This window comes from Temnothorax curvispinosus, unplaced genomic scaffold, assembly GCF_003070985.1.
Source record: "Temnothorax curvispinosus isolate PA1 unplaced genomic scaffold, ASM307098v1 QBEX01016041.1, whole genome shotgun sequence".
Classification (NCBI taxonomy): domain Eukaryota; kingdom Metazoa; phylum Arthropoda; class Insecta; order Hymenoptera; family Formicidae; genus Temnothorax; species Temnothorax curvispinosus.
Window position 1 is genome coordinate 193,448 of NW_020225821.1, and position 11,042 is coordinate 204,489.

The window sequence follows — 11,042 nt, forward strand, 5'->3', positions numbered from 1 at the left end:
GAGAGAGAGAGAGAGAGAGAGAGAGAGAGAGAGAGAGAGAGAGAGAGGAGTGCGCACCCAGCTGACACTTGGCTGGCGTCCGATCGCCACGTAGCCCACGCGTCCACGCGGCGGCGAGAGATGTGTTCGAGGAGAGGTGTTCCCGAGGACGAGCAGGCTGCGTCGTCGCGCGCTTACGACGAGCGAAAAGAACCGAGGTCACGCGGACGGATAGTACGTCGCGTTTCGGCGTGCCGGCTGCGAAGGCGGCGATTGGCACAAGGAGCAACGGCACGAATCCCACGATCGACGAACATCGCGCGCGCCCGGTCGCGCTCGCACTAGTCGCACACTCGCACGTCGCACAGTGATGTCAGTGATGAGACCATGGAAAGGTGGCGGCGCGGGCGGTCGGGGCGGTGTACGATAGCGACACGCCAGTCACGTGGCACCGCGTCACGTGCGTCACGTGACGCCGCCGCGCCGCGCCGCCGCGAACTTACGAACCGCGCGCGCACGTGATCGCGCCGGCGAGTTAAAGGGACGCGGGATTTAAATGGAGTATTACGGAGATTTAAATGGAATGGCGGGGCAAGTTCCGCCGTGACGCCACTTTCGCTTATCGTCCGCGTCCGGAACGCTCCGAGTTAAATAATTGGGTCGAAAAGGGATTTAATAGATCTCGATTGGGTGCATGGAGCAATGAAATTTGATAGATCTCGAGTAGATAGGCGCGATGAAACTGGCTGATTAAATTCGGAGGAGGCTAAACAGCTTAAATACTCTCTAAATTTCACAGAATGGTTCCGCTACTAATATATTATAGTGATTGCGATAGTTACTTTAAAGTGAAGTGCACAGGCTCAATTTTCACTGTTCGTTACACTTGCATCTCACTCGTTTTGAGTGATATTTCAATCTTCGACTTTTAGAGAGTAGTAAAACCTCGCTGCCAATGAACATTAATTCAGAAAAAGATACATTAATGAGAAAAGGATATATATGATAAAAATATATAGTTAATAAATGAAATGCGGAGCGGCCGATCTAGTAAGTATAAAGCGCCAGATTCGTAATTCGGGGAACCTGGTTCGAATCCCGCTAAGCCATTGGAAATTGTTCCAGTAAAAACGCCGCTCTCTTCATCTAGCGGACAGAGATGTAACCCTAGATGGAAAACTGGGCTCCGTCTTTCGGAAGAGACGTTAAGCAGTGGGTCCACTCATGGCCGACGATCGCTATGAGATACCACCTCAATCTTACCCCTATCAACTCGCAATGGCCAGCGTGATAGGAAAATGGCTAAAAACCTCTAAAAACAATGCAATTGTTAAAAGAGAGGTCTGTGTCCAGCAGTGGATGAGGCAGGCTGGTGATGATGAATAAATGAAATATAGATAAAAAGATAGATAAGTTTTCTTCCGCTGAACGTAAGAATGATAAGACTAATCAGAGATTAGGGTGATTAGAGATCAACACAAGAGAAGTGAGCGAGACCAATAAAAGTTTTCTGCGCGCGTTCGAAGAAATTAAAATGAAAAATAGTGACATCGAGAGGGTTAAGGATACGTTCTAATTGATTCCGGGAAGCTCACGTACCGGAAAAACAATAGATTTTTCGATCTCGATTAAGAGCATAACCCCAGCAAGTGGGACAGCGATAAATGGACTCAATTCCAAGAAACGACGACAGTAAAGAGACGACGCTTTTTGTCAGCGTCGTCTCTCGTTGCGATGTTATATAAGAAGCTCGTGTTTCTCCGTCTCACTCTCTCTCTCTCTCTCTCTCTCTCTCTCTCTCTCTCTCTCTCTCTTTCTTTCCTCGGTCAAAAGTGCATCTGTCAAAGTACTTTACAGCGAGCCACTTGTGATAGAAAGTTTACGAGAGAGCAGTCGTCGGGAGAATCTGCCGTTTCATTCACTTTTCCGCGCCGCCTATCATTGATATCATATCATATCAGAAATGAGGATCGCGCGTTAATTAAGATTATCATATTTTAATCTATGCACCCCAGCGTGTTTCTCGAATCGAGATACAGATAAGGTTGTAGATGACTTGGAAATTTTTCAATAAGACACGTACACGCGTGACAGCCCTTGACTGATTTATAATCAGAAGGAATGCCGGGTCTACCTTATCTCTCCAGTTCGGGGCAGGGCATGAAGCACGGGCCAAAGAATTCAGGCCAGGTTCTCCAAGATATCAAATACAAATAGCTCTCCTTGAGACCTTTGTGCCGCGCGCTATACAGAGTTCTTCAAAAACTTTTATTTTCAAATTTTCTAATATTATACCACAGAACAATAAGAACTTTGGTGGATTCGAACGAGATTTCAGAATCTCGCGGAGCTCAAGAACTCAGAAGGAAATTCTCCTTATCTCCTTGCTTCTCCGGAACGGAGTAATCATTCGGAGTCACTTTGTCGGGGTATCCTTGCGGAAACCACTTAGAGTCGACCGACGTAAATCAGCATCGACTGCGAAAGAAAGAAGCTTTGCACTGTCTGTGAGAAAAGAGGGACACAAAGAGCGGAATGCAGTCCAGCGAGGTGCGTGAGGAAACTCGCAGTCGCGGAATTTCGGCGAAAGTATACCGGGTGTCCTCGGTACCCTGGTGTCCTGGAGGCTGGTCGCCTCGACGTTTGCGTTGTTTTATATGAAGTTAACATTCACTTAACTTAACTAATATTATTTCATTTAAGTTTATTTTAATTAAATTTAATTAAAATCATTTTTGCGAATATTTGTATTATTACAATTTCATCGATCTTGAGTTTTTATCAATATAATTATAAGTACCTATTGATAAAAACCAAACTCAAGATCGATGAAATTAGCTAATTAGCAATACAAAGTTTGACATATCATCGTTAATATTTTTAATTAATATAATCTCGCAAATTATGATCGAAAAAATATATTATAATAGAACTCAACCTCGGAATATCATTTCCAATTCCGATCGGGGAGATTCGGAGAGTTGGGGCTTCGATTTCGACGTCTCGGAATGTCAAGAGCCCCTTCTCGAAGTTCCAGGGTGCGACGATTCTGACACTGCCGGGCTCGTCGAATGAATATGCGGGTGTGAGAGAAGATGGGTTAGCAAACCGCGCGCGCGTACGTGGATATATATTTCGCGCCTCTCGTTGCGTCGCGTCACGTCGCGTTGAGGCGGCGGCCACGCGCTCTTCGGCGCCGTTTGATTTACGGCGGCCGTAAATAGCATTCGCGAGTGGCTTTTTCCTGTGTCGGCAGCAGTAACAATTTAGAACAGACCGCTTTGCTGCGATATTGCTCGCGCTCCTGCTAGAGATTAGCCATCTCATTAGCCGAAAAGATCCTCAATATTCGAAGAGTGACTGTGCATACGAAGAATTTTAGAGTTTAAAGATCCAGAGTTTAAAGAATACATATTGAATAAAATAAAAATAGTTGAATTTTACTATTACATATTCATTCAAATATATTCATGAAAAATTATATTAATTAAAAGTAATAACCAAATATTAATATAATATGTATATAAAATAATATTTAAAAAAAAATAGAATTTATCTAAATGTTTCTCCTTTATCTCATCTTTTAAAATAAAAATCATATAAAATTAGACAAAATTATATTACAATTATAATTATTACTTTTAATTTTGTTTCTTTGAACATTAATTTTAATTTAAATTAACACTGTTATATGATAATTCAACTTTCATGATAATCTAGTTTCGTTTTAAACGAAGTATTGAAGTTCTTTATCAGAATCTGACTCTTCCGAGTAACGAGACTTCAATGTTAAAATAAACTTCTGACAATGGAGGAAAACACGGAGCAACGAATACAGCGTAGAATATCACGAGAATCGATTTCTTCGTATACATTCTACGTATACCTCGGGGCAATCGAGAGCCCCGCTATCGCTGAAAAAGCACATTGGCAGACAGCTGTAGGCGTTTTGCCTTTCGCCAGACACAAAGAACCGATTCGAAGACGACATCGTTGGTATCATATATGAAGACGCGTTCACAACGGATCTCCTTAATCCTTCCCCGGCTTAAATAAATCCCGTCCAAATGATAAATTGATCGGAAAAATCCGGGCAATGTCTTAAAAAAAAAAAATACTTCGATTTCTATAGTTTGCAAGAATAATTAAATCGTCAAGAATAAATTAATATTAATATTATAAATTGCTTGTAAATAAATAAATATATATGTGAAAAATTTGAAATGTAAAGTAAGTTTGGTTTATCAATGAAAAATTTGGAGCGAAAGAAGGTTGGTTCTTTGCGATTTTATATAAGATAAATTCGTACAAGATTATTTGTTCGGCGGATTATCGGTTTTGCAGCAGCATCCAGCTGTGAAATGGACCTTAAGACCGGTAAGATTCGTTATACTATCTATATATCGGATTAACCTTTCGTGGCAGTGTCCAGTTCTTTCGCACGTTCTACTTTATAACGCTATACTGTGTCGGAATGCGAGGCTTTCTGGAAGATTTCTGAAAAATCTCTGAAAAAGACGACGATATTTTCTTCCTATATTTTTCTGTGTAAAACTGCCGCGCTAGATTTCCCGTTACCAATTCCAAAAAATTGCAATCTTTAAAACTGTTTAATGTTATGACTAATGAGTAATAAATAAATTTAACATAAGTATAAACATACTTTTAAGTAATCAATCTTAATTATGGATTTAATTTTATGTAAAATAAAATGTGCGATATTCTATTAATTATGGTAAATTTATCTGTATCGGTTAACAGATGTTATACAATTTTTATACCTAATAAATATTATACAGTTTCATTCAATAAAAAAATATATATAATAAAATAATTAAACAGAGAGTTAGACATTGTTTGTATTTCAAGCCTCCTTGATTTCCGGACTAATAACTGTCGATTTTCCAAAGTCGAAAGTATTAGGTAAGTACTCATTCTTTGACGTTATATTCGTAAAAATTCACCGATACATTATACTTGCAGCGTCTTGATGTCTTGAACAAAGGCGCCTTGTGTGACCAGGACGCAAGCAGGAACGCAAGCGTTTCCATGCACACGTTCCATCGGTTATGCGAGGTATAAAGGAGGCCAGCTGGTACAACTATACCAACGGCAGCGATTTCTGGACGCGATTTCGTGACGTCCACGCGTCGCCTTGAAAACGAGAGTTTCGGGTTTTCGGTTCTGGAGCAAATTAAAGAGTCCGTTTCTCCAATGTCACTGATTTATTTAGTTTTTACGTTAATTTCATTTCTTTTTAATTTAAAATCTATTTGTCGCGCATACGTCTAATTGTAAGAATGCACGAGTTACATATCATTATGCAATTATAATATGTTACAATAAAGGTGAGATTCGAATAATAATTACATTATTAGTTGTCTTTTATTTTCTGTTGATTTGTCACTCTGTACTATTTCTATTAATAAAAAAAGGTATTCATCCGTCATTGTTGATCGTTTTATTTCGCTCCTTCCCCCTTCAAGTCAAAGATAAAATTCAATTTCTTTCTTATCAGTCATGTCTAAAAATAAGAAATGATAAAGATTCGATCGAATAAAAATCAATCAGGTAATATGCATAGATAGCATATTATAAAAATCTATCTCCAAAATTATTCAGCCATCTCTAAAATCTCTTTGTATTATAATTATCCCTTATCTCTTCATTAAGTCTTTTATATAACATCGCAAATATATTTTCAAGAACCATTCAAAGTCTTATGTCATCTCCTTGATGTCTATTACGCAAATAAATGCCTCTCCCCCAATAGACAATTGAAGGAATGCGAACAGACGTGAAGATTTCATTGATGCAATTGGCAGATAATTGGAGGTTGATGCACACGAAAAAAAAATTCTTTCAGATAACCCGATGAGTCAAGCAAGGGGAGTGACTAATTACTTGATATTCCGCCGAAATATCGATGATACAATCGTACATTCGCAAAGAATGAAACATGCATAACTGCTCGATTAAATTCACCGTTATCGATAAGGTAATTTCAACGAATAGATGAATGCGTCGCGGCTAAAAATAGCCTGCCGATATATTTATTATTATACACCTGGAATTTCCTGGCATTTCCGCGCTGTGAAATAAGGCACGTGCGATTTAATCGGGTCAGATATCGCGGCATGCGATAAGCGTAGCATTATCAGCGCTATTGTCAGCGCTCACGTAATAAACGACTAACAATAAAAATATATAAAAATTATACACACGGTATAAACAAAAAATATTCGTTGTAGAATAAATAAATAAATTGGATTAAATAAATCCGATATTAATTGCTGCAATGAGAATAATTAAATAGATGGTAATATCGAAAAATGTATTGGTATAAAATTGTAAAAAAAGTTATTAAAGAAATAGATTTTTTTAGAACAATAATGCAATTTTTTTCTAATACGCGATATTATGCAACGTTTTGATTGCATAAGAAACATATAATATAAGGGCTGGATTTATCGCGCGACAAACGCATATCCGAGAAAGCGATTTGCAAAGGTAGGAAGCTCGTGAAGAGCCGAATTCTATTCCAAGAAGGACAGAAATGGAGGCCGAGATGATTCGCTACCGAGAGGTGTATGTATACATCAACCCGTTCGAGAGACTCTTCGCGAATCGGTTTATATCGTGTCGCGACGCCGCGGCGTCCAAACGACATCGACGCTTCGGGAAACGCGGGAGTGCGTGTTAAGTGCATTGTAAAACGCGCGTTACGAAATGTACAAAAATATTATTTCTCGAATCCTGATTGTGAATCTGTAACATTTATACGTCTTTCCTTCTTCAAACATTTCTGTCCTTTCTGAAAAGAAATGTATTTACATAGCATCTAAAATGCGAAGAACTGTGCTAAACCGTGCTAGAAAAAATTTTGAAAATAATTTTTGAAAATGTTAGGCTATTTAATTCTTAACATTTGATACGCGACAACGCGTATCAAAGATGCTGGACCATATAAAATTGTGACTTGTTTCTGCTTTACTTTAAATAATGAAGGTAAAGATTGTTATTTTTCTGTATCGGAATTATATATATATATATATACATCTATATATATAAAGGAAGATGTCCTGACTGACTGACTCACTCACTCACTCATCAACGCCCAGCCCAAACACCTAAACCAAATTTTTACCAAAAGTATATAAAATGGGAGTAGAATTTTCCGGAGAGTGCCACTATGTATATAGTTTTTTGTTACCAATTTCCTGAAAACCGTTTTTTCTAATTTTTTTAATTTTTCAGGAAAGACTGAATCTCAAAGAATTATAGATCAAACAGGGGTAGAATTTTCCGGGGAGTGCTATAAAGTGTATAATTTTTTGTTACCGATATTTTTGGATGCCGGTTTTTTAATTTTTCCAATTTTTTGGGAAATAATTGATTGAATTTCAAAAAATTATATCGAAACCACTAAAAAAAAAACCGCATTCAAAATAGTACCTCAAGAGTAATGTGGAAATCTATTGGCGTAAAATGTAAATATACGTTAACAATTATCTTTTTGGAAATCGGTATCAAAAATTTTTCTAATTTTTGGGGAAATATTTGATTGAATGTTAAAGAAGTGTATAATTTTTCATTACCGATCTTTTTGGAAACTGGCTTAAAAAAATGCATTTACAAGGGGGAGGGGTGTGTGTGTGTGAGAGAGAGAGAGAGAGAGAGACTATTTGCGTGTCTTAATACACATGTTCTCCGGGGCGAAGCCCGGCGGGGCATGCTAGTATACATATATATATATCATATATATATATATATATATATATAATTTTTTAATAATATAAAATATTTTTTATAAACATTTTAGAGAGATGACAAGAAGCAATAATTTGCCACGTAATTTAACAAAGTGCGAAACAAGAAATAATAAAACTGATTATTTATCGACATCAACTTTGAAGCATAGGGGAGACCGCGGCTCGTTGGCACCGTTTTCACAATTTCGGCATTTGAGTTTTTATACAACTAATTATCATGATTAAACAGTACTAATATGATAGAGAAAACCTTTCTCTACATTTTCATGCCAGGAACGCTCCTGTATACTATATAGTTTCTTGGTAATAAGTGAAATACGAACATGCTGCATTGCACCCAACTTGCCCCGATAGTGGGGTAAGTTGGCTATGCGACAATAGTCTATGTTAAATTAATGAAAACGTAATAGAAACACAAAACGGGTAACAGATATGTACTTCTTGATAAAGATTGTATTTTTTAAAGTTATTTTGTAATGATCGAATAGCAAAATGCTGTTGCAGAAAAACAATTGTAAACTATTTTAGATGTAGCTTTCTTCAACATAAAAATATTAATATAAATATATATCTAGCTTCTATCAGCATTGTTGGTAGCAAATCACATGCTCAAACATCAGGTCTCACGCGTGCGGCAACAACAAGTCAAGCTAAGCGTGTCTTGATATGAGCCAATATACCCCATCCTTACATACGTTTTATTTCAGTCGTTTTATTACAATAAATTACTGTTGTTAGTCAAAATAACATGTCGTATAGTAACAGAAACTTTTCTTTTAACTAATGATACGTCACTTTGATTTACTTTTCAAGCTGAAGAACATTAATACGATATTTTGAAACGCTCGAAAATTGCCACCTCTTGAATCAGAGTTTTCTCTTTTTCTATTGTAATACTTGTTTGATTAAAATAAAACTTTGAGAAAAGTACCTATGTCATATAAGAGATATTTTGTGATAACTTTTTCATGGTTTTTTTCGCTATAAATACATAAACGGAACGCATTGCCAACTTGCCTCTTGTGCCAACGAGCCCCGGTATCCCCTACCGTAACAAAAATTTATTTCGATTTTTTAGGTCATGGAATTCCTCAATACCTTGTACATTTTCATTACGCATGTTTGTCATAGCAGAAGACGTTTCATCAATCAAATCGTTATACGAATGCATTGAGTCATCTCTTCTCTCAATTTATTCATCGAAATTTAAAACTCCTAGGGTCCTCATAATGATTAATAATAAGACTCATTGGTAAAAATAACGACATTATTAAGTACTTCTATCGTAATCACCTGCCGGATTTGTTTGCAAAAAAAATAGCAATCTTTTCGTTTCCATTTGCGATCTGTGAAACGCGAGATTATTCATAAATGAACAGAACATCTGCCTGTTTTGATAGCATTTCCTCCATCCCTTTCGCTCTTTGAACCTTCTGAAAGGTATATATGCGTCCGCGTTTAATTCGAGATACAAAAAATGGCAACGCGCAACGGCCGAATTGCGAATATCGGATATATATCGACGCGATCCTGAACTCGATTCGCGATTGCGAACGCGAGAAGCCGGCAGTCATCACAACAATCAACAACACGATTAGTCATCGTCGCGCGCGCGCGCGGAAAGGACCTGACCCGGTCTCGCACGCTTCGCGCGAGTTCACGTGTCCGGCGCGCGCACGTGTCGCGGCGGCCCGGCCGTAAGTAACTACCGGGGGATCGAACTCCCGGAGAAGTCGATACATCGCCGGGCGTGTGACACGTCCGTCGTTTTAGCACGATGATGTCACATCGTCTTTCTCTCGTCGTAACGGTTCGTGACGTGTGACGCGCCCGCCGATCGCTCGACAGATGTATTACGAGGCACGCGAATCACGTTCGTGACCCGCGACAACGTTACGTTACGCGATTAGACCGTAAACTGCACCGGCGGCTACGCTCGACAAAAATATCGAGGTTTGAGAAATTGACTCTCTAAATCTCATTGAGTGCTTTCGCCACTAATATAATTAGAGTGATTGCGATAGTCACTCCAAAAGAGAGGGTTGTCGCTCTAATTTGGAGCAAATGCGGGCAGTCATAAGGTAAGAGTAAATTTGTCACTCAAATTTTTAAAGCCGCTACTCTACCGGAGTGACACGATCTCACTCAAAGGCTATAGTGAATCACAATTTATTAAAGATCGACTGATAAATGAATCTAACAACATTGTAGAGTGACATAATTCACTTCTATGAACACTGGATTTACTGCACTCGAAAAGAGTGCCCTTTCACTCAAATGGAGTGCGATTTTTCACTCCAATTTATAGAGCGCAATTTTACTCCTTGGCGAATGACTCGAAGTGCACAGACTCAATATTCACTTTTTGTTACACTCGCACTTCATTCTCGTTTTGAGTGATATTTCTCACTCTTCGACTTCTTATTTTGGACAGGAGAGGAAGGTAAGATGTCCGTCGTAAAGCTCGATAGCCGTCGCTTGAAAAAAATCTCAACAAGTAAATGTCGGATAGTAAAAGCGAGATACAAGTAAGCTTACGTTTCTGACGACTTACGGATTTTAGAAAAATGCCTCTGCCTTTATACGCAACGCCGTGCGGCTTGCCTCCATGCTTGTGTAGCATGCTCAATCCTTTGTCGACGCTCATTCATGAAACCATCCACTGCGAACACTCTCAATTCTCTCTGTACGGAATTCAAACACCCGAGAAGAAAGTTTACAGCGCACACTCAATGTCCTCGCGCGGACACTCACGATTATTGACGTTCACTCTTATCGAGCCTGTGAATGAATTTATTTATATAGACACTTTGTCCGCTATCAAACTTCACTTAATCGCGACCGATTATCTCTTTATCCAGTTATTAAATTAAAAAGTATGACATAAGACAAGATAAAATAAAAATTATGGAAGAAAATAAAGGAAGGTGAGACAGAATAAAAAGAGAGATGCGAAGTAAAATGAAATAATTCGAATAACACTATAGTGTAATAAAGACAAGAACGAAAAATGGAATGGAAAAAACAAGTACGTAAAATAAGAGATTAAGAAAGGAGGTGAAGTATAAATCCATCACGTAAATCTATTTCAAATATAGAACGAAATTAGTATCAAATGACTGTCTCAATTCTGTCTTAATTTTGAGTAATGGGATATATAAATTAGTCGACAATTTATCCCGTAGCATTCTATAAATATCAGATGGCATTGACGCAGAGAAACGAGGTCAGGCAAGTTTTCCCACGACACACAAGATCAACATATAGAATGATCTTTCACGAAGATATCTC

The 11,042-nt window shown here is 38.3% G+C and overlaps 1 protein-coding gene across 1 annotated transcript in view; it reads right to left on the minus strand.

The window, feature by feature from the left end:
• LOC112466326 (sterile alpha and TIR motif-containing protein 1) overlaps positions 1-10,532 on the minus strand; it is a 45,876-nt gene extending 35,344 nt beyond the window's left edge. Inside the window, 1 exon segment of the mRNA XM_025034388.1 lies at positions 10,306-10,532. Coding sequence (XP_024890156.1) covers positions 10,306-10,398 — 93 coding nt within the window. The 5' untranslated portion in view covers positions 10,399-10,532.
• Positions 10,533-11,042: the final 510 nt, after the last annotated feature.